General features: G+C 29.1%; 1 protein-coding gene across 1 annotated transcript in view; it reads right to left on the reverse strand.

The window, feature by feature from the left end:
• Positions 1 to 2537: 2537 nt before the first annotated feature.
• Positions 2538 to 24588, reverse strand: part of LOC142330935 (ectonucleoside triphosphate diphosphohydrolase 5-like) — a 43127-nt gene continuing 21076 nt past the window's right edge. Inside the window, exons 6-12 of the mRNA XM_075376401.1 lie at positions 24143 to 24254; positions 21535 to 21706; positions 20071 to 20214; positions 13971 to 14131; positions 10756 to 10815; positions 3550 to 3653; positions 2538 to 2615 (exon numbers count right to left, since the gene is read on the reverse strand). Coding sequence (XP_075232516.1) covers positions 2538 to 2615; positions 3550 to 3653; positions 10756 to 10815; positions 13971 to 14131; positions 20071 to 20214; positions 21535 to 21706; positions 24143 to 24254 — 831 coding nt within the window. The remainder of the gene's footprint in view (positions 2616 to 3549; positions 3654 to 10755; positions 10816 to 13970; positions 14132 to 20070; positions 20215 to 21534; positions 21707 to 24142; positions 24255 to 24588) is intronic.

Genomic DNA, 24588 nt, shown 5'->3' on the forward strand with positions numbered 1-24588 from the left:
TTCTTTTGTGATTTATTATTAAAAAAAAATTGTTCAGATTTACCATTTTTGGATAATTTAATTTTTACAATTTTAAAGATATAAACAGTGAATCTTTGATTTTATAGAAAGAAATAAAATTTCCTGTAATATTTATTTCTATAGTTTTGTAACTGATTCTTTTCCAGAATATTGTTACAATATTCCAAGCAAAATCCACAGTAGAAATAAATAACTTATAATGCCATTAAAGTAATAAAATGCTCATCCAAATTTTCTATTATCAATTTATATTGTGAAACTGGACAGTGAGAAGCTGAATGATGTGTGTTCGTGGGTATGTGTCTATCAGAAGTGAAGAGGATATAAAGTACAAAACAACTTTGTTTTAATTATATCATATAAATTGTAGGCAGTGAAAAAAAAGAATTAACTTCCTAACTGTTAATTTACATTAAGAGTAACGAGGAAAAAATAAAATGATTTTACTGAAAAATAATAGGCAATAAACAGACAATAGACTGAGAAATACATTAAATAGTGTAAGTAAAATTACAATTAGAAATATGCTGTTTAATTCTAAGTTATAAAATCTTAATAATATTACTATATTATAGTTTTGTTTACTTACTATATTATAGTTTAATGTTTATTTTAAAAAAAATAATGATAAAATTTGAATTTTATTTAGTCTGAGCTAACTTTTGCTTGCTTCAGAAACTCTGAAGAAGAAGCAGCTTGATATGTATAAAAACTAGCTTAGCCATAGGTAAAGTTTTTATAATTTTCTCTTTCAGCTACATTGCAGTGTAATTATTCAAAAAGTAACTGAAGAGTGGTGTACAAGTATTATCAAAACTTCAAAGTTTCTTTAGATTCAAAAACAAAAAATTACAAAGTGTATAAAAAGATAAAATTTTATACAGATGCTATCTACATAAAATTTTTTTGAGATTTCCCTATAAATCATTGATTCTCAATCTTTTTCACCCACTGCCCACATTGAGAAAAAAAATTTTCTAGCGCTCCCAAAATTTTTAAACTTACCATCTGTTAAAGATAATGGCAATTATTTTTAACAGATGGTAAGTTTAACAACTGTGGTTGTGATTTGGGCGCTAGCCTACTTTAGGCTAGAGCCCAAATCTTCTAGCGCCCACAAAGTGGATGCTAGAAGATTTTTGATTCTCAATCTGGGCAGTGGGCGAAAAAGTTTGAGAATTTATCATGTAAAGGAGAAAAAGGCTTCATATTTCAAATCTATACTCTGAAAGTTCTGAAAAAATTCCAAAAATCAGAAAGTGAATGATTATTTAAACCCTATTATTAGATATCATTTATATATAATTTATATATAATTAAGCCTCAAGAGTACCATATGTAATCTTAATTAATAATTAGAGGAGTTTTCATGTATATTTAGAATTGGTAATAAATTGAAATTGAAATTAATTCTTTCTTTGCCCTTTTGAGAACAAAGGGGCAAAGAAGTACAAAAAAAAATTAAAAATATTTTCCCTAGTAGAAATATATCATCTAGTTTAAATATAAAAGTTAAAATCCTAAGAGATACAAATAAATTAGTCTGAAATAAAACAACAAATCCATTGAACCAAAACTTTATTCATCACACAATCAAAATTTCATAAAACAAAAATTAGTAAATAAACTTAAATATATGAAATTTTAGAAGCAATGTAAAATATAACTTTTAATTAATTTAATTATCTTATACTCTCTTATTATCTTATCTTAATTTTATTATCTTATACTTATTATTAACTTTTATCATATTAAAATAATGTTTAATTTTATTTCCACAAATTATATTTTTATAAGAATATATCATGATTATAATTTATTGTAAACTTTTGATAATATTTTTTTTCTTTTAATTATTTGTCCATGTAGAATTATGATGATATTTTTTAAAACCTTTTCTTATATATTGTCATTTTTTTTAGTAACACATTCGTTCACAAGAGTGAATGAATAATATTTATATTGTTTTTGTGTGTGTGTGTGTGTGTATATACGCGTGCGTGAAAAATATCAACAAAAGTCTACATGCATATATCCAAATGCTTCATTAAGGAGCTAGAAGAAAAATAAACTTTGTAGTTGCACAATATTGTAATTATTTTTTTTAAATGAATAAAAACTGGAGACAAATATTATGAAAAGTCAAAACTAATTATATGTATATGTAATGTCTTAGGGTGCAGTTTAACATCTTTCTAAGGATCCTTTACAATTATGCAATAATTGAAATAGCAATAATTTAGCTATAGATATAGCAAAAGTAAAATAAATTATTACATGTAGTTATTGATAAATGCTGTTTAATATTTTTATTATTATTATTATTATTATTAACTATTAATATTATATAACTATTATTATTAACATTATTAATAATAATAACTGATTAATTAAACTGAGAAATTCTACTTTTATTAATAATAATTATTAATAACAAGTTATTATATTAAAATGAAAAAATTATCATTATTAATAAAAGTAGAATTTCTCAGTTTAATTAAATTAATCAGTTATTCTTATAAACCATTATCTAAAATATCAATGGAAGCACCTAATGCCCAGCTTACTTCATGTCCATTAATTTTTTTCAGCAACTGTGAACATAAACAAAAATGAATAGAATACACATACATATATATATATTGTATTTGTAAATATGTATAAAAGTCACATGTATAAAATCATACTACCTTAAGTTTTAAAACAACTTATATAAGCTATTTATTATACTTATCTTTTAACAAATTCATTACAAACAAATGAATTTGGAAAGTGGGAAAATGATTGTTTATTAGGCTTATTACAATAACGTTATTATACTTAAACTATTCACTTTATTATGTTAAATTACAACTGAATAAAGATACTGTAAGGTGTACTAAAGTTATATATGAGGTTGTTTTACATGTACGCATATATAAAAAAAGATAGGAATACAAAACTTTTTAACAAAGACTGAAAACTGAACTCTTCCAACAGTCCAATATTCTACTATGGTAAAATATGAAGCCAAGTCAAACAACAATGCAATGAACTCCTAAAAACCCTCTGTAGCAAAATTCCAATTTTTTCCAACTATCTTAAAGACAAGTCACAAATCACCAACATAACCCTTACAAGTACTTTAGTATTAGACATTATGAAGTATAAAACAACACATAACCACAATATACTAATGAACAGACAAAACTGAAAACTTTTTGATGTATACCTATATAATTAAAAAATAATCATTTTCAGTGATAATATTAAATAATGCCAGGGCGATAATAGCTGCGCTCAATCACTGAAAGTGTTGTAAAGTTCAGCAAAAGCATTTTGAAATAAGATATTAAAATAGTTTATTTAACAAATTGGTTCTGATTGCCGCAAACATTTTTAAATAAGCATACAAATATTTTTTTTTAAATTTGTTTACAAGTATTAAAATATTTTTGCAACAGTTACTAACTAAAGTTCTCTCCAGTTAACAATAACCTCAATTAAGCATATACACATTTAGCATTATACATAATAAAAAACACTTACAGTAATTGGTATGTCTGAAGTCAAACCATATCCATCAACCAATAAAGAGGAAATTATACTTAGATCAAGGCACATAAATGGGTCTTGGTTCAGTTTTGAACAAGCTGAAACAAACAAAATTATTGTATAAGTAAATTTTTTTAAATTTATGAAAATAAAAACATTTTATTTTGTGAGACAACATTTTTTTTATATTTTCTTAAAGTAATATTTCTATTTTTTAATGTAAACAAAAAACCCAGCCCTAATTCCTTTTAAATTGAAGTAAAAGTGTAAACGAATCATATCAGATGGAATTTTAGGCCACTTATTTTAATGTATGTGTATTCAATTTTGTTTTTTTAATTGCAAGGAAATCAAAATTAATTTTTCTTACTCAGGTAATTATTGCATTCACATTTACTATTCAGTTATTTCATTTTTTTTTCAAGTTTGTATCTGCTACTTTTTGTAGATTGATTTCATTAAAGAATAATTATAAGAAAAAAATCAATCAGAAGAATTAGTAAATAAGTTAAGAAATATGTTATCTTGCATTATTAAAGTATGACTTTCCCATGAAATAAAAGTTTTGCATTCTGTACAGAAGATCAGTTCATTTTAATGTTAATAAGTTTCCACTTCATCAGATAACAAAAAAATTCTAAACTGGTTTAAAGTTTTCTTGTTAAGTTCAATTAAAGAAAAATTATTAATGAATTTCCAAAGAATTTGGTGGGATGATGTAAGGTTACTGAAGGTAGAGAGGGCCCTATTGATTTTCAAGCAAATTGGTTCACAGAAACCAGAGTTGAGCCAAAACTAAACCGAATTTTCATTTTATTTGGATCTTAACCGTTATTTGTCAGCACTGAATTAAATTATGCATTAAAATAATTCTTTCATGAAAACTACTACTCCAGTTGATTTAATTCACTGATGACATACAGCAGGCTCCATCTACAACCTTAAATTGAGCATAATTCAAGAATGGCTCAACCAATCTTAATTACATTTTCACATGCACAACTTAAGATACACTATTACAGCACATCCAAATTTCAATGAAATTGATCTAGTAGTTTTATTTTTAAACCAAAAAATTTTACACTTAGGCCTATATATGGTATTTTCATACTCCTTACCTCAAATGTAAAGATTTATTTTTACCCCCACTCCCACCATGAGACCAAAAGTAATACCATTCTTTTATTTGAAAAGTCTGTATAAAAAAGCTAGTTTCACAATAATCTAAAATGTGATCTGGTGTGAAGGAAAGTGGTTGATATCCAAAAATTCAGTTTTGAAGTTTTGTTTTGAACACATGATATTAACACAACATGACATACGAAAATACCCTGGTAAGCTAGCTGAAACACCGAAAGCAATTCTATTTTCAAAAATCATTTTAACAGTACATCCTTTCTTTCTAAAACTGGGAATCTGCCTTTCTGACACTTACTGTGACAATTTTTTTGTTAAGTGTAGATATTATAATTTCTCAAGAGTTTTTAAAAATTTGGTAGAAGTAGCAATTATTCATTGTAAGTTACAAACTCTTTTAACTCATATTAAGCACAGAGAAATATTTACATATTTATGGCAGTAGATCATGTTTTAGAGTCAATGCCCCTGTACAGTATTAGCTTTTAGATAAGAATTATTCATTGGAGAAGCTTCATAATTAAGCAATTTAAATGGCTTTAGTAGAATTTTCACTTTTACAGCCAATTTGTTTTAAATTATCAAGTTGGTCAATTAGAGATCCAAGAATTAGATTTTATACTATAAAATATAGTATATAATCACTCAAAATGATTGAAATAACCCAGAACTATCTTCTAAATTAAACAAAAAAAAATTGCAATTTGTAAGCATTTGTCATTTTTAGTGAATACAATAATATTAAGCTCAATTCATTACTATATACAGACAGAATGATTCACGAAGAATGTAACAAATTTCCAGGGTAGTTTCTACTGGTGAAAATAAAGAAGAAATTTACATAAACATAGCTTCGAAATGTTTCGTTAGTGTGTGGCGTGTTCCTGCTAGCCAATAAAGCGTTAGCACCGAAAGGACTTCAGTGGACGGACTGAAGGGGAATCACGTCGGGAGCACGGGTTTTAAAAAGCCTAGCCTCCTGCGGACTGACTCAGAATGGGTGTGATAACGCTGGACATGAACGGACACGGAACGCTATACAAAATCCGTCCATAAAACTAAAATAAACCACTAAAATCATACCCGACATTAAAATAAACCCATAAACACGCCCGAATAATAGATAGATAGAGCAGCAAGGGACATTGTCCAGGCTCTGCGTTTTCGAAGGGAGAAATGAAACTCCCGCCATCTTTGCGTTCCGTTCCGTTCGTTAGTGTTGGCTTGCAAAGATTTCGCCCTAATTTTTACGCCTTCGGTAAAATAAAGCCAGACTGTAATTCTTGGGAACAAATTAAGGAGTAAATTTGATGGTTTTATATGAAAACAGATCTTAAAAATTAAAAAAAAAAAATAAAAATAAAATAGGTCCTAGAACTGTATTTTAGTAGTTTTCGAGAAATCTAGGGTAAAAGACAAAAGATTGAGGTCGAAAAACAATATTTTATTTTTGGTGTAAAATAACTCTGGTAAATGGGTAGGTAATAAACACAAAAAATGTTTAAACAAAATTTAATTCTGAGTAAAATGTGTGAATGAAGTCCACAGAAACTAAATACAGACGTAAGAATTCTGAAATTTATTAGACAAAAATTATCATATGTGGCAGATTTTATCTAAATAATAAACGAAGTACAATTTTCAATATTACAAATCAAAAGAATTAAGTCCGTGTATGTCATGTAACAATGCCTTGTGAATTTTCCAGGGAAGAATACGCAGACGTAATTTTTTTATGGCTTCTTGAAATGGAAAAGCACGTGTTTTACAGTGAGAATATTATCAACAATTCCCGAGTATTACAATTCCAGGCCACAGAACCTTTGCTCCGGTATTTCGGTCCTTATGTACCACTGCATCGTAGCCGTCCTGGATTAACAGAAAGTAATGTAAGTGGCAAATAATTCAAAAAGATAAACTCCATTCCTTTTAATCTAAAATTGGTACAACATTTTTCATTCTAGAAATAAATTACTGCCACGGATTCTGATTCCGGCGAGTGTTAAAATAGAATCTACATTAGATTCTATTTTGTTTACTGATCTACATTCAATAGAAGTGGTATTTTTAATTTAAAAAAAAAAATTATTTTGGAGTCACCAAAATCCACACTGCACCGTCGGAAATCCATGCCAGGTAAACGTTTGTGAGGAATTATAGACAAAATATTGGGAACATTTATTTTCAATAAGAATGTTTCAGGTGCTTCATACTTAAAACTTTCTACAGTATAATTTTCCATTCTTTCAGAAGATATTCCTCTGATAAGAAGGCAATGAATTCCAGGGGGATAGAAAACTCCACAGTTTTCTTTTGCACATGAATGAAAAAGATAAGATAACACATAATGCGACGTTTTTAATAAGTGGAATTGGACGTGGCGTACTTATAAACTATCCTTTAAACTCGCCTCACTTACCACCTGTGAAACCACTTTAAATCATTAATATGAATACGAACAAAAGTATAATACAAGATAAAGAGTTAGTTATTACAATGCTCAGTGAGGTACAACTAATACAAAACAACCCTGTTGAAATATGAAAACTTTGTTCATCGAGTAGAGTGCTGCATCCATTGTGGTAGAGGACACTTTTAATAGTTTATTTAATTATTTATAAGTTGGTTTTATTGTTTGCGTTTGTTGTTTTTGTAAAATATCTAGGCTAACTCGTGTTTTATAATATAGAAAATTTTGCTTCTTTTAATACCTTGATAAATTCTGCCTCATTTTGATAAAGTTTGTTTTTAATATATTTAGAAATTCTTACGTTTTTCTGTGGACTTCGTTAATACTATTTTAAGCAGAATCAAACCTACACAATTTTTTTTTAAAATGTTTACTTGTTTATTACCCATTTTGCAAGGTTATTTTACGCTAAACAAAAACTACTGTATTTTTAACTCCGATCTTTTATCCCAGATTTCTCAAAAAACTACTAAAATACAGTTCTAGGACATTGTTTTTAATTTTTCAGGTCAGACTTCATATAAAAACCACTAAATTTACCTATTAATTTGAGTCCCACGAACTATAGTCTGGGTTAATTTTTCTGAAGGTGCAAAAATCAAAATGAAATTTTCGCCAGCCGATGATACTCGTTAACGAAACGTTACCGAAGCTATGTTCATATGAAATTTCTTCTTTATTTTCGCTAGTAGAAAGTGTCCTGAAAGTTTGTTATATTCTTCTTGAATCTGTAGATTGGTTGTATATATTGACCTTTACTACAAGAAGATATAATTATGATAGCTTCAGTAAAATTTCTAACTAATCAAGGTAAAGTTAAAGGCAGCAGATGATAGGAGATTACAAAAATATAAAATGTGTGTTCATTACTACCAAAATTGTTTTTTTAATTTTCTAGTGAAAATGGATACTTAAAACATATACAATTTTATACGGCATCATGGAACAAAGAGTTAAGTTTATACTCAATTGAGGTTAGGACCAGCTGCAACTCAAGTGTTTCGGGTATTTTTCAGAATATTTCCCGTATTTGATAATGTATGGTGGTCTACAGTAATTTTTAAACTTTTTAAGGCAGGTTGCACAGTGGAGGAAGTTAGGATAGTAAACAGTTTTCAACTAGCAATAATCGCACCTCGGAGAAGGGTCAGAGGAATAAATATAGAAATAAGGGGGGAAATTATTCGTGAAGTCAGTAACGTCAAATACTTGGGCGTATTCATAGATAAGAGTCTAAAGTACGGTTATCACATAGATATGATTTGTCAAAAGGTTGCCCCTACAATTAGGGCTCTAAGTGGTCTATTTAATAACCACTGTGCACCGAAACTGGTGGTCAGAAGGTCGATCACAACGGCAATGATGTTATCTATCTTATACGCGGCACCAGTCTGGGGCACTGCAATGAATGTACAACGCAATAAACGCAAACTTAGAAGCGTGCACAGAGTAGCACTAATACGAGTTGTCTCAGGATATAGAACAAATTCTTACGATGGGTCACGTGTCTTGGCTGAAACGCCTCCCATTGAATTACAGATAAAAGGCCGAAGCATGAGGGCGGCAGGTGTGCCAAGAGCCGAGGTAGAAGACACAGTCGTTAGCGACTGGCAAACCGCATGGTCATCCGCTCAAACAGGAGAGTGGACAAGGAGACTTATTCCCGATCTGAAAGAGCGGTTGGGTAGGGAGAAAGGCGGACCTAAATTTCCACACCACTCAGTTGATGACAGGACATGGGTCGTTCGGGAAATACCTTAATAGAATCGGGAAAAGGCAGACGTCAAGGTGTCCGTACTGTCAGGAAGAAGACTACGCGGAACACACCGTATTCAACTGCTATAGATGGGAAGGTCTCAGACATGAAATAAGGCATAATAACCTGACAACCTGGTTAGCTGGCTAATGCAGTCCAATAACAACTGGGATTGGTTTTCCAATTTTGCGAGCACCGTCCTCAAATCTAAAGAAGAAAAGGAGAGGCATCACAGACGATAGGCGCGAAGATAGGGCAGGGAAGACAGTCCCACCCCGGAGGGCCCGTATGCTTAGGAATGAGGGTTCCGGTGATGGGGTGGGAATTCCTGGGGTTGCTTGAAAGGGATAAAGAAAAGACTGAGTCCCGGTCGGCGGTGTCGGTTCCTGGGGGCGCTTCGGTGCTTGCTGGGGCTGGCGCCGCCGGTTTGAGGCAGGCATAAAAGAGTAAAGACCGAGACCCGGTTCTCTGCGTGTGGGGGGGGGGCACGGCATAGCCGGACCTTTCCTTACGTGCGGAGGATTAGAGGCGAGCAGCAATAAGAAAAGATCCGGAACCGGGGGGACTGATCTGCCGTGCCGGACGTACAGCCGGTGGGTGGGGAGGCCCCCTTAGAGTCACAAGGACACATACCTGGGCCGTGTATACTTGAGTGGATGTCCGGCCCAGGGATGTAGGGAAAAAAAAGGATAGTAAACAGTTATGTGGATAGGGAAATCTTAAAAGAGTAGCTTCACTTTGGAAAAGTTCCATATTTTTTTATTACTTAAGGGGTTGGTAATTTTCCTATTGCTTTCTTTGGGATGACAAGGATCTATTACTTGCCTGAGATGACAAGGACCGAATGTTTGTTTATAGGCATTCTCGCTTATATAAAATTGGTGGTCAACATCATTAAGAAAAAAAAATAAACCAACTTACATATTAGAAATAAGTTATAGTAAAAACATTTAAGGATGGATGTGGCATACTGAGCTCTAGTCAACCATGTGTTCATGACTAAAAATGTTTCAGAAGTTAAAATTTAATAAAATTAAGATAATTCAGGGATGTCAAAAAGTGTTTTGCCCTTTGTTTTATACCATTATGTTTGATACATTTTTGTGATTATGCCTTCCACCTGGTTGTAAGTAGTTTGAAGGGAAGTGGAGATTTGTGTGCAAAATTGTAAAGGAGTATGGTTTCTTTGCATCGGTTAATAATATTAAAAAGAGTTACGATGGTTACATGATGTTTTGAACCAGGCAAAACAATCATTAGCTAAAATTGTTCATTAGAACATTTGTTAAGTTCAACAGCAGAGATATTAGGGATAATTTTAGACTATAAATGAGCGTTTAAACCTCATTTTCAGAGGTTTCCACAAGGATACTGATTCCATAGAAAATAGGAGAATCCAGAGAAAATAGATAATTGGAATTGACTTTCTTTACTTAATAAACTACACACTGACTTTACCAAACTGGCATTGGTGAATAGTGCATCTGCCTAAGCTGATGAGTCAATTTTTTTAGTGAGAGCAGGCTAATAAAACTAAGTTTAATTCATGTTTATGGTAATGTTAATTTCAGTTTGAGGGTGTTCCTTCCGCAAACCAATGCATTCCAGGTGTGTATCTGTTTTACTACAACCAACCAACAAGGCATATTTTAAAAACAAGAAACTACCAGTAGTCAAGTTACAATAGAGGGGGTTTGGAGAATGGTTGGAACTGCTCTTAACAGTGAGCAACTCTCTATTGAAGTTCATAGATTGAAAGTTAGATACATATACACATAAATTTTATGAAGAAAACATTTTATTTAAAAAATGATAATTGAATATCATAGTTACTTACCTAATGTAGCAGCATCTTCAAAATTACTCACATGCTTTGTACCACCCATCTTTTCTGCTTCTGAAAAACAACACAAATAAGATTATCAAATTTAAGAATCAAGTAAACATTCAGATACCTTGGACTAAAATCAAAATATAATTTTTATTCTTTAGAAAGTAAAACTGGACATCCTAATTTGTAAATTGCAAGATGATCTGGATACAGCTTCCTCAATATATTTATACTCAATTTGTAGCTTTTATTATTACTAACACCATATTACGTTAACCAGTAAAACTAATGATTTGATTTTTTATTTAAATAACGATTTACGAGGTGTGATCAAAAAATACGGTGAATGAATTTCTGTAGCGGCAACTGCCAACACTACATCCATATGCTGTAATTTGTCCAATACCGTCATCAACTGAGACAGGCAGGGACAAGTTGTAACACGTTCGAGCTTGCCAGTCAGCTGCCAGAGCCGCTAGAGTGAGGTTGTGTTTATCGTGTCTGTCGCGCAACATGGATTTAGAAAATCGTGTGTCAATTTGCACGGAGTTGAAGGGTCGTCTTCATGCAGATCCGGACTTCATGGCCAAAATTGTAACTGGATATGAAAGTTGGGTCTATGGCTATGACCCTGAGACCAAAATGCAGAGTTCCCAATTGAAAACTAGTTCATCTCCTCGCCCTAAAAAGGCACGTCAGTCAAAATCCAACATCAAGGTCATGCTCGTTGTTTTTTTCGATAGTGAGGGCATAGTGCAATCAGAGTTCGTTCCAAGGGGAACAACTGTAAATTCTGAATTTTATAAAGGTGTACTGCAACGTTTGCGAAACGACGTACGAAGAAAGCAACCAGAAAAATAGACCAATGGCTTCCTTCTTCACCACGACAACGCGCCGTGTCACACCTCGCTTCTCATTCACGAGTTTTTGGCCGAAAAAAGTGTTCCTGTCTGTCCACATCCGCCTTACTCACCGGATTTAGCACCATGCGACTTTTGGCTCTTCCCAAAAATTAAAAACTGTGTTTAAAGGAAAACGTTTTGACACTACTGCTGACATTGAGGGGGCCACGACCGAGCAGGTGAAAGCCCTTCCAAAAGACGCCTTCCAGAAATGCCTCCAGTCATGGAGTCAACGTTGGGATAAGTGCATTGCTAGCCAAGGACAGTATTTTGAAGGAGATTAAATCGAATTCTATGTAACCTTATTACTTTTTTTAATAAAAAATTATTCACCGTATTTTTTTATCACACCTCGTATAATCTAATAAATCCTACTTGGTGATTAATATAAATTTGTTTAGATGTCAGCAATCTTAGGGCCTAAAGTGCATTTAATAATTAAAGTTTGTTTCTGATAGAAAACATGTTCATTATGCTTTCATTCTGCTTTTTTTTTCGAATAACCAATTTAGAGAGCACGCTTAATCAACTTTTTAGCCCATGCTTCTTTCATTTTTCTAGAGTGGTGTTCTTTGTCTTCTTGAGTCCATTTTCTCCCTCTTCTACAAGTGAGTTTTTTCATCTCCTGATACTCTAATTCCTGTATTGTTTTTCTGAATGTTGCTCTGCCTTTTAAAATGTCTGAGTCTATTGAGTTGTTTACTAGGTCATTGTCTATTTCTTTAAGCCAGGTTATCTTGTTCTTGTGAGTGTTTAGTAGGGTGAAGATCTATTTTGTTAGTCTGGTGTTCTCCATTCTGCTTTTATATATTTACTTCTTTTTTTTTCATTTTTGTTACCACTGAAATCAAGTTTGAATTTTACCACAATATTTATACATTTTTTATTTTGTTTATCTATTTTATAAAACTTCTTTTTATTTACTTCAGTAAATTTTAATTGAAGGTGAAAACTATAAAAACGTTGAGTCTGAACTCACTTTTCTCACTTCAGAGATTTTACAAAAGCTTCATTTAGGATAGAACTAGCTCAGATTCAGGTAAAATTTAAATAAATGTCTTGTAGTCAAATTAAAAATCTGTTATATTTTTTAAGTATAACATGTGTTCATTATGGGTACCAAAATTTCAAACTACATATTTTATAATAAATAGATAAAAATCTTCTAATGTTATGAAATGTTATACCTTAAAATGTAAGTTTGTAATATGTTTCTGCATAATATTGTTTTATTTCTGTTGTGTAATTTAGTCAACAGACAGTTGTTGGTTTTATATAATATATTTATGTTATTTATATATACATATAATATACACAAATATTTTGTGAGTTTCTTTTAATCTCAGTTATTAGTAGCCTAATGAAAAAGTTCCCTGCTGCTATTCTAACGAATTTAGTTAATTTACTTGCTATTTAAATTTGAATTTTTGTTACTTTACATATAAAGAATAAGTATATTCAATTTTAATTAAATCTGAATGTCAGTGTTAATGTTTTACTTTGATCTCCAAGATTCATTGATGAAATGTGGCACAAACGTTTTTCTGCATAGATATTATTTTGCTTTCAGAAAGGTTTTTTGGAACCCTCATATAGCTTCTTTGATAATGTTGAATATTTTACTGTTGTTAATAAATAAAATGTTATGGTCAGAAAACTTCTATTTATAAAAGCAAATATTAAGTACATATGGGCTACATTCAATTTACTTTCAATATGTTGATTTCCTCAAATTTAATGTGTTTTTAAATTTCCTTTTTGTTTAAATATATTTAGATTGTATGTTTTATGCCCTACGTGAAAATTTTTCTTGTTAATATTTTCACACGTATGTGAAGTTTTTATGAGATTACTTGTGAAAAGTTGATCTTCTAGTGTGTACTGCTTGAATGTGTCCATGCCTATGAGTAAATATTTATCCCCTCTGCCTATTTCAATATTTGGTACTGTCACTCTAGTTTAATTTTTTAAATCTTGGGTTTTGTGTTAATCAGTGGCTAGATTTTGATTGTCAGGTTTGTCTGATAATCTTATGAATTTTGCTTATAGTTATTAAATAATGCTGTAAACTTTCTTTCCTGCAAATGGGTCCTGTAATTATGCATAAGTCAGTTGATGTTATCTATTTTTATGATCTCTGTTAGTGTTCTTTTATTAATTTTGTTCTATATTTTTTGTAACATGTTAATTTTTGGTTGTTACATGTTAATAAGTGTTAAATAGTTTACCTTAGATGATATATTATTTTCCCTCCATATCGTAATAATTATGCAACTATGAAATTGCATTAAAAATAAACAAAAATTATTTATTACTTACCTCGAAGAATTTCAGATTTCACAGCTAAATCATAAAAATATGAGAATGCGGTAATTTCCTGATCTTTTAATTCATGTGGTAAGAAAACATTTTGATTTTTAATATACGATTTTACGGCTTCATTACATTTATTTATATTTTCTGTACCACTAACTGGCCCTCTAAAATTAAAAAACAATTCAAATAATTTTTGTTATTTTCAAAAAAATGTCCAAAAAAATAATTTTATATCTATAAATAAAATAAAATAAAATCTGGTGTATAGAAATTGTATCCTTGAATACCATACGCAGGAAACTTTTTCTTGAGGATTGATACTCAATTTTCAAAGTAGATGATCTACAGTTATTGTTTTGGCATCTAATATTTACGTATTGTTAAATATAAATAATGCCTTTAGTAAACATTGAATATTACATCTACGTTCCATATTTTATCTTAATGAAATATTTTTAACATAAAAATTGGACTATGGCGTTTTCCCAGTAATTACAGAATAAACAATTTCAAGGTCATCAAAAAAACAGTGTGTGATTTTTTTATGATAATAGTGTCAGGTGGTATTAAATAATTATTCTGTTATCGATCAGTTTTCAGCTGCTGATATTTTATTGATTATTGTCTAATTTAATTTTCCTTCTGTTATAATTTCACCCCATACAAAGTTAATTTTGATTACTAACAGTTCTACACACTTAATATTTATGAATTGTTTCTCTCTTTTCTGTCACATTTCATTATTGGTTACTTTTAATTCATTACAAGCAATTGTTAATTGAATTAATTCTCATTTTTGTTTAATTCAGAAAATAAATTTCAGTTTTCTTAAAATTAATTCAAGAAATTGAACAATTTAATTTCTTTTAAAGTTTTCATTCTTTGTTACTATCCAGAATAATCATACAGAGAAAAATAGAAATTAGAAATTACAGTAAAATATTTTTTTTTTTTTAATTTATATTGATTTTAATTCATTATTAAAAAAATGTAGGTATTAAAAACTAAACTGTTTCAGATAGAATTTTATAAAAGGAAGAAGGCTGATGGGCCATGTATCTAGGTATTCATATAGTATGGTTGTTGAAAGAAATGTGGAGCATGAAAATTATAAAAGAAGAAAAAGAATATGTAAAGGAAAATACTGATGACCTGAATTTTTTATGTAGAAATTAGGGCAAAATAGAAAAGAATTAATAGTGGACCAAACCAGTTAAAGATGATGAATTGCCAATTAAAATTGAATGGGGTACAAATTAAATGATTATTTGAACTTTTTCTATCAAAGCCTATCTGTCTGATCTTAAAATAAAAAATATACCTGTAGATGTATTGAAACAAGAAAAAAGTATATAAATATATATATATATTTTTTTTTCTAAGTTTTATATATATATATAACTTAGAAAAAACAATTCTTTGTATTTGTCCATATTCCCCTCTGTACTAATATCTCAAAGACAAAAGTATAAGAACCGTTTACCACCAAGAGTACAGAATTCGATAATGCTTCTTACCTTATGCTTTTCATTTTTGTCAAATAGCTCTATTGAGGTTTTCCCTCATCACCAGTTAAACTTTTTCTTCCAAATCACACTTTAAATTCAAACCATTAAAATTATAGTATATAAAAATATGTAGTCATAAATTTAAAAAAATTATATATATATATAGTAGTGAACAAATTAATCCGAATAAAGGGAAGTTTTGTTCTGTTGCAGGGAATTTTCATTCTGTGGCAGGCTGCTTGCTGTTTGGTATTTCAGGTTATGTTGGTACCTTGTGAGTTTCTGTTAAAAGTTTGTTATTCATTCTTCGTTAATTTAATGGATATAACCCCACGAAAGCAATCGAAAATTGTTGTGACTCAAAGTGAGTATAATGTGGAGTTAGGTACTCTAAGTGAAATTGTGAAAAGGTTTAGAGAAACAGGTTCCATCTCTCCAAAGAAAAAAGGGAAATGTGGGTGGATGAAGAAAACCACACCTACACAGGATCGATTGATTACTAGTAAGAAAAAGCAAAATTAATCTATGATTGTCAGCTGTTGACCTTAATGTTTGGGAGAGCCAGTGGGACTAATGTTTCTGATATGACAGTTCGTAGAAGATTGTTGGCAGTGGGAAGGATTGCTCGGAAACCTAAAAACAAGCAGTTACTGACACAGATTATGAATTCAACAAAGGTAAAAAGAATCACACAGGTAAAAGGGACTTAAAGAATGAACTTTTGAGATGCAGAAAAAAGTTATTTTTCAGACAAGACTCATTTCTTTATCCAAGGGGAGAGAGTAGCCTACATTTGTAAGTCAGTAGATGAGAAGACTATACCAGCATACCTGCAACAAGCTCCCAAACACCCAGCCAAAAAGATTTTTGGGAATGTTTTACAGACGAAGTGCCAGGAGCACTTGTGCCTATGGATGGGATGATGAAATCGGACCAATACAGTAACATATGCCAAAGAAAAATAGTTCCACTTATGCAGAAGAACCCAGAACTCATTTTCCAACAGAACCTTTCACCATGTCACACATCATAGAAAGCAAAAGAGTTCTTCAAAAACCAAAAAAATTGAGTGCTCTTGTGGTCAGGGAACTCCTTTGACCTGAATCCTTTTGAAAATTTATGCGCTATATTAAAAGGTAGACTTGGGAAAATGAATTGTAGCACAAAAACTGACCTTATAAGTTCAGTGATACAGGTTTGGCTGTGAGATGAAGAAATCAAAAATCATTGTTTTACCTTAGTGGAATCAGTGCCAAAGAGGATTAATGAGATAATCATAAACAAAGAACACATAAACTATTAAATTTGAGTTAGTTTGACTATTAAACATATTTTCTTCTAAAAATAAATTTTTTTCTCTTAAAATACTGTTAATTGGTTTGTTTGTACGGATTAATTTGTTTGCCACTGTAGATCACATGGAAATTCAATTAATTATCCTAAAGTTTCCATGGTCATTGAAAAAATTCTTAAGCCTTGTTTTATAGTAGGAGGAAAAGTGGTCAGTGTTTTTTACAAATATTTTTTTAAATAGTTTTTTGAGAAAAACCTCATGTACAAATTATTGACTCTTACATATTATTTATTATTTTTTTTCATTAATGAGAAAAATTGAGTGATAGAGCTTTTTATCGTATTTATTTCACCCCTCTTCAGCACTCTCAATTTTCTGCTGTAAGGTTATGAAAAATAATTTTGCTTGGTTAAACAATATTAAATTTTTTCAATTGATTAATTTATTTTTTATAATTATTATTCAACAAAAAATTATCATGCTTTCATAAAAAAATAATGTAAACTATTCTGTATATAAAATAAAATTACTTATTATACAGAGAAATTTCTTCTCCAAGACTGGATTTTATTGAAAATGTTTTTCTAATTATTTTTCAGGTAAGTAATAATGATCAAAATTAGAATTTGACTACTGCATACTATTGTCATTTACATGTCTTATTAGAAAGTGTTTTCATCACTGAATATTAATTTATTGTAAAAATTGACATTTGACAGCTAAGCTATATGAATGCAAGTTACCGTCTCCTTCCTGCTTTTAGGTTGATTTGGATTTTAAATTCTTTTTAGGTATTACTGAGTTGAATAATTCTTCCAAGAAGTAATAAAGCAACTTCTGCTTTTTTTATTTGTAAAATTTAAAAAATCTGTTTTAAGCACCTATGAAAATGTCTAATCTTTTATTAAATTACGTTAGAAAAATTTAGCCATTAATATTTTATTTCTCTCTTCCCACTTATTCATAAATAGAAATAAGTAGAAAAATTTAGTAAATTCTGTAAAAAAAAAACCTGATAATTCCTGTTTTTCTTCAAATATGTTAAAAATCAGTGTATATACACACCTCTTTTTTCTTAATTGTTTTTAAGTGTTCAGAATCCAGGATCACATAACTTATATTAAAAATATTTAAAAGTTTTATATTCAAATTCAAAACATAACAAATTCAAATAAATTCTCTACAAGAGAATGAACCTTCCCCCCTCATTTATGACTGCTGACTTTAAAAAGTTATAATTGTGAAAATCAAACTAAACAGTCACAGTTTGAAAATTTGTTGATAGCCTTAAAAATTTATTGAAAACTTTTTTACGGTTCCATTCATTTAAATAACTACTTTGACAATAATTACAGTAAAATAAATTATCATTGAGAAAAAATTACAAACAGATTTTGTTCCATCATTTCATTGGTTAATTTATATCATATTCTTGAAACTTCTTGATACTTAGTGCAGCTTCGATTGCACTGGTCCTCAAGCAATTGCATCCTTTGTTCATGTAATGAGTAAATCTGTGACTTATGTACATGGATTGCCAGGATGTATTTTTAATTACAACCTAACAACAGAATGGTAATTGGAAACAGTTCTGAGAAGCTATTAATGTTAAAATATAATTGATTTTCTGAGCCTAGATTATCGAGCTCCCACATGGGATGTTCAACACTATCATCTGTACCACCCTCACTTTTTTCAATTATTTTTAATAATGTATCAACAAAATTCAAGGTTAGAATTAAAATTCTTATAGAAGAAAAAGAAAGATCAACTATAAGGTCATATGCCATTTAGTTTTTGTCATAAAATATTAAACGAATCAAAATTTATGACCTTAAAATAATATACTTTGCATATCTCTCAAAATGTTCTACTTTTTAGATCTTTTCATAAACAAATTTCATCTTTGACATCTTTCTCCCCCTTTTAAATAAGAAGGGTTAAACATTTTTATACCATTTTTTTAAGGCAAAGAATAGAACATAAATATGTTGGATTTGCATTTACCCCCTATGTCTACAAAGTTGGGACTTTAGTTCCTTCCTGCTGGATCTTTTTTATGAAATGGTGATTGTATATTTATTATGATAGGTATTTTTAATTATTGAATGGTTGGAAAGTAGCATTCTGATCCTTCTAGCTCATAGATATTTTTGAAATATGAAGAGTTTCATGTCCACTGGGAGTGTTGCTCATTTGTATTCTTCACTTTAATTAAGTAAAACACAATTATTTTTAAATACAGTCACCAGCTTTAATCCTACCCGTACGTTTCTTTGTTAGCAATTTTTCTTTCACTAAAGGGACTTTAAAAAGTAAAAGAATTAACAAAAGGGAATAGGTCTTGTTAGATCATTCAAAAATCAGAGATTTAAACTGGATTAAAGTACCATTTTTAATTAACTTTAATTAATAACTAAATTTTTTATTCTGATCAGTGCAGAATAATAATAGATTCTATAATCACATGAGAAATGAATGAACATGCTTTATCATGAATAAAAAAATGGCCTTAACATTTGGCTGGATTGATTAAGGGAAACCGTAGTTCAACCTTGATCAAAGTAACATCACAAATACACAGTTCATTATTAAAAAAGAAAAAAATAGATGTAATTAAAATAAAATGAATTATTTAAAACATAACCATGTAATCATGTGAAATAATACTAAAGTAAATTCTTGAAGATGGTAAATATAAAGAATAACTACAAAATAACCACAACCAAAAGATATTTATGAAAGTTATTTGAGCCCATATTTATGCACAGGTTGAACAAAGATGTGGAAGTTTTTTATTATTATTAAATAGAACCTTCCTTGACAGAGTAGTATTATTTCTGAAAAAGGAACTGCATTATTAAAAAAATTGAAACTATTTGATAATTTATTAAAAATAGCGACAGAAGGTCCTTTCTCAAGCTGAAGTATTGTGTTGAATTACAAAAAAAAAAATTGTTCTATTATCTAATTTAATAAAATTGGGTATTACTATTTTTTTTAAGTGATTGTTCTTTATGGCGAAGATTGGCAATCATAAACACAAGGATGTTAAAAAATTCAATTTTCTAAATATTAGTCTATATGATTCATACTTATGGGTGCCATATAATGGACTGATAATTCATTTTTGTATCTTGAAAACTCATTCTGACTTTTTGAGAGACTCCCATGAGATAATATTTTGCTTTTACTTAAGATGAGATAAGCATAATAAATATTTAATAATGATGGAAAACTTATCTTTTATTAAGGCACTTCAAACAGAACAGTAATTTAACAATTTGTAAAATATACTTACGATATTAAATATTTAACACCATTATATTCCCATTGTTCATTTTTAGAATTTGGATGAAAGCAATCGCTTATAATTGTTGTCTCTCCATTAAAACCAGTAGTTAATATCCCTTCTCTAGCAGCTTTTAAACCTAAACCTAGGTAACTGAAAGAAAGAAAAACAATCTAAAACTTATTATATTTATATAAAGCTATTTTTTTTTTTTTAACTGAAAACTAGATATACATGACATCTTTTGTTTCAAGCAAGAATAAAAAAAGAGTCAACAAATCCTCATTAATTCAGCCTTCACTAATTTGGATTCATGACTTTTACATTTAATTTTTAAAAACATTTTTCTTCATAAAAATAAAAAAGATTTAAAAAATAAACCTAAAATTAAAATAAAAAACCAAAAATAATAATTATTTTTTCACCTTTTTAAAGTTTGAATCTGAGAAGTTGGCACTGAATTAAAAACAATTACCAATAACTTAATAATCCATTTTTTGCACTGACTGCAAGAAGTTTTAAAGAAAGGTTCAAAAAATATATATTTTTTTATTAAATTATATAATTAAAACCTTTTAGGTTTTGTTTTTAAAATATGATTAGGTCTACAAAAAAAAGACACTGACATGTAAAAACAGTTAATTACCAAGAAATCTGCATCTTGATAACAGAAAGAAAAAATCCAGAGAAATATTATTAAAAATAATAACTTGTGATCTTTCAGCTAAGGCTATCTGGACTATCTGGCTATCTGGAGGTTAATCTAAACTAACCAACCTCAACAATATTTTATAAACAATGCAGTATTTAACATGTAAACGATGTTAACCACGACTACTTTTCTGCATAATGTTTGTTATTAGCAAAAGAATGAAAAAATGTATATTACTTCTCTACAGATTTTTATCTAAAGAGAATATATCTAGACACATTTTAGATGGGTGATAAATTTGAGTAAGTCATTTTGTTAATTAATTGATTTTGTGATTGTCATTAAAATTCAGTTGTGAGACAAATTATTTTTATGTATTATAGAGTGTAATAACAAATAACATTTTGTTTTTAATTTAAAACATAATGTTTTAATATTGCAAAACAAATAATAAATGATCAATTATTGCAAATTATTATTATGAGAGCAATTATTTTTAACTGAATTACTATAATTAATAAGGCCAATAACATCTCAAAAATATTTTATCTATGATTACTAGAATAAACTGATAAATTATAAATATTATTTATTTCCTGTAACTGTATCTCAAATCACTCCTTCAAAGTAATAATATATCACTATGGAAATAGAACAAAGTAATGAATAGATAAGATAACAAGAATGATGTAATAAAGGATTGTTAACACCAAATTAAAGTGAAACACTGAGATGATTTCAATACACAGTTGATAATATAATTTATGAGAAAATGTAAAAAATATAAAATTATTATTAAAAATGAATTTTCTGCTGTTTACCTTTGAGTATATAATGTTTTTTCTACGTTATTTATTGAGATTTTTTGAAGACACTTATTCTCTTGTCTACACTCAATATTTTGTGTGCTGTTTGGAAGAAAAGCAATTTGAGTAGAACCACCACCAAGATCTAGTACAGCTACAGTTTTCCGAGAAGTATCGTATAAACGATCTAAAAAAATAACATGTTAAAAAAATGTAAAAACTTTATAATAATAAAATCATAATTAAATTGATATATTTCAATAATAGTAATAATTTAACACATATCCATTAGAGCTTTTGTGAGAACTGAATTTATAAAATCAAAATTTGAGTAAATTTTGAAATAATTTTTTTGTAAAAGATTCACCTGAATTTTTTTCATTTCAGAAGCTCTAAAGTAAAAAAATAGTAATTCTTTGGTAAGTGGTATTGAATAGCAAAGACATTTAATAAGAAAACACAATCATAGAAAAGAAAAAAATTCTTTCACACCCTTTCAGAAAATTTCTTTAAGTAGCACCTCCTAAAAAAAAATTTTAACTGCATCCTTTTGTAACTTAAAATGTTAACACATTTTAAAACTGTCTTGTCATTCTGAAATTCTTTATTTGCTCGATTTTTTATGCTGCAATAATTTATACTGCTGGAACATTATTTATGAAAATTTAAACAATTCTTTTCCTTAATAAATTTAATTTTTAACAAGTATTTTTTTGTGACTTGTTTAAAAAATTTAAGGGAACTCAAGATTTAAAGTTAAAAAATTGTAGATATGTTTATTAACAACAGTTGAGATTAAAATTAAACTAAGTCCTGAAATTTTATAAAGGCTTTGAAAATTTTATTTAGTTTGTAGTTATTTATTTAACTAACCGGATAAACTGCTTTTAAAATTTTGAATTCCATCATAATGTTTTCTTCATTTTGCTATATTTCTGAAGCATTTTAAGAATGCTTTCATTCAAGACTTTCTTTTTAGCAATAACAGGACAATCTAATCCTATATAGTTCGACTAGTTTATCTAGTTCGACATCCATTGCATGATCATTTTTATAGTACAAGTAACATACCCCATGACTATTTTTTTTTTTATATATTCCTACTGTACACTTCATTTGTGTTTAAGCTAATGAGTTGTACAACCAGACTGCTTAAGTAAAAAAAAATGCTTGGTCTACTTTCTAATTTTCACTGAAAATTTTCTGTTATGAAAGTTATTTATCTCTATAGTTTATTTTTACAGTAACTTTATATTGTTTTATTATTAACTTGACTAGGCTTCTTTCAAGAAAGCAGATACAAGTCAAAATTTTTACCTTTATATACTAGCTAAATCCAAATGAGTTGATACATACTGATAAAGCTCAAATAAAGTGTAAAAGTCAGTTGTGGATTTGTGGTGGATTAGAAAGCTAGTATATTCAGTTTACCCCATCAAACCAGCATAACATTAAGTTTTCCTTTTTTGAATTTATTAGCATTCTTCATAACACACTTGTATCTCTTATTTAATATTAATATATTAAATACGCATGCATCTCTTAATTAATATTTCTTATTGTATCTCTTATTATTTTATATTATTCAGGGAGAATGAATCGGTGGTAGGATCCATGTCTTGGTATATTGGGGTTTGATTATATACAAGTTTTGTTTATAGTACATCTAGGATAATTTTGTGTGAAAATTTTGGAACTTCCTTCACTATTTTATTAAATAAATTGTGTCTACACTGATTCATACTGTATTAGAATAGTATTTGTATGTGTTCTTTCAGACTGGTCTTTCTAGCATTAACATCCATGCTCAGACCATAACACCCTTCTGCCCCATTATTCTCATTTTTATTTTTTTTACTGTACTCCATCAAAATTGTAACGTATCTGAAAGAATGAACTCATATGTAAGCATCCAATAACTCGTAAATCTGCCTCATATGAAAGTAGATGCTGATCAGATCATTGCCTAATGCAGAAGCAGTTGTCTGTGGACATTAGTCAGGCCAGTGTGATTGTGTGTGAGAAGAAGTGTAGCTATTTTTCATGAAAAGTGTGTGTGTGTTGTGTGAAATAATATGTGGTAACATAGTATGTAAATTATTTGTTGTGGTAGTGTAGGGTTTAATGTGGGTGGGGTAATAATAGTGTGTTCTTCCTCTTACTATATTCTGCATGTAGTATGAGGATTATAATCAGGTCAGGCTCTGGAATTGTTACTAATTATAAACTCAAATGTTGAAAGTAATTGGGAATAATAATAACAGTAATAGAAATTATAATATCATCGGTCCTTTGTGAGACAATAAACTACATTCCTTTCAATGTTACAACCTAATAAATCTAAAATACTTGGAATATCCCAGAAGTAACAACTGAAAATGGAACAGTCAAAGTGAAATAAAATACTAACATCTCTGAAGAGTACTTTAGTCAAGAATGCTTAGGATATTATTGCATACTATAGGCAGTTTTAGAGGCTAATGTCATAATCAATGCAACTTAAATTTTTTTTAAATCAACTTAAAAATAAAAATCTCATTACTATTACTAAATAGAATTTATTTTCTGAATTCTAATAACTTTAATCGGTCCGCATTACAAATTAAATCATTAAAAAACATACCTAAAAGAAAATTAACTGAATGCCATGCATATAATCCTTCAGTAGCACCATCCATTATTGCAAAGGAATTGTCTGTTACGTAAAAATTTGACGTTTTAAATACTTTTAATACCTAGACAAAAGGAAATAATAATATATATTATTATGTACATATTAATTTACATAATATTATTGAATTTACACATTATTGAATTCAAACTTCTAAATTTGAAATTTAAACTTCTGTTACAACACACCAGACCAAATAATATAGTAAAACATTTTTTTAAAACCTTCAAAATATTTTCAATTGTCTTTGCGACCACCTTGGGTTACTGATGCTGCTGTTTTCACAACAGTATCAATTGATATTAATGCTGGCAGTTTTCTTGAATTAAGCAGACATATATTAATATGTTAATGAGTGTAATGTTATATCCATTTGTATGTGCTAGGTATTTTATAGT

This window comes from Lycorma delicatula, chromosome 10 (assembly GCF_047948215.1).
Source record: "Lycorma delicatula isolate Av1 chromosome 10, ASM4794821v1, whole genome shotgun sequence".
NCBI lineage: Eukaryota > Metazoa > Arthropoda > Insecta > Hemiptera > Fulgoridae > Lycorma > Lycorma delicatula.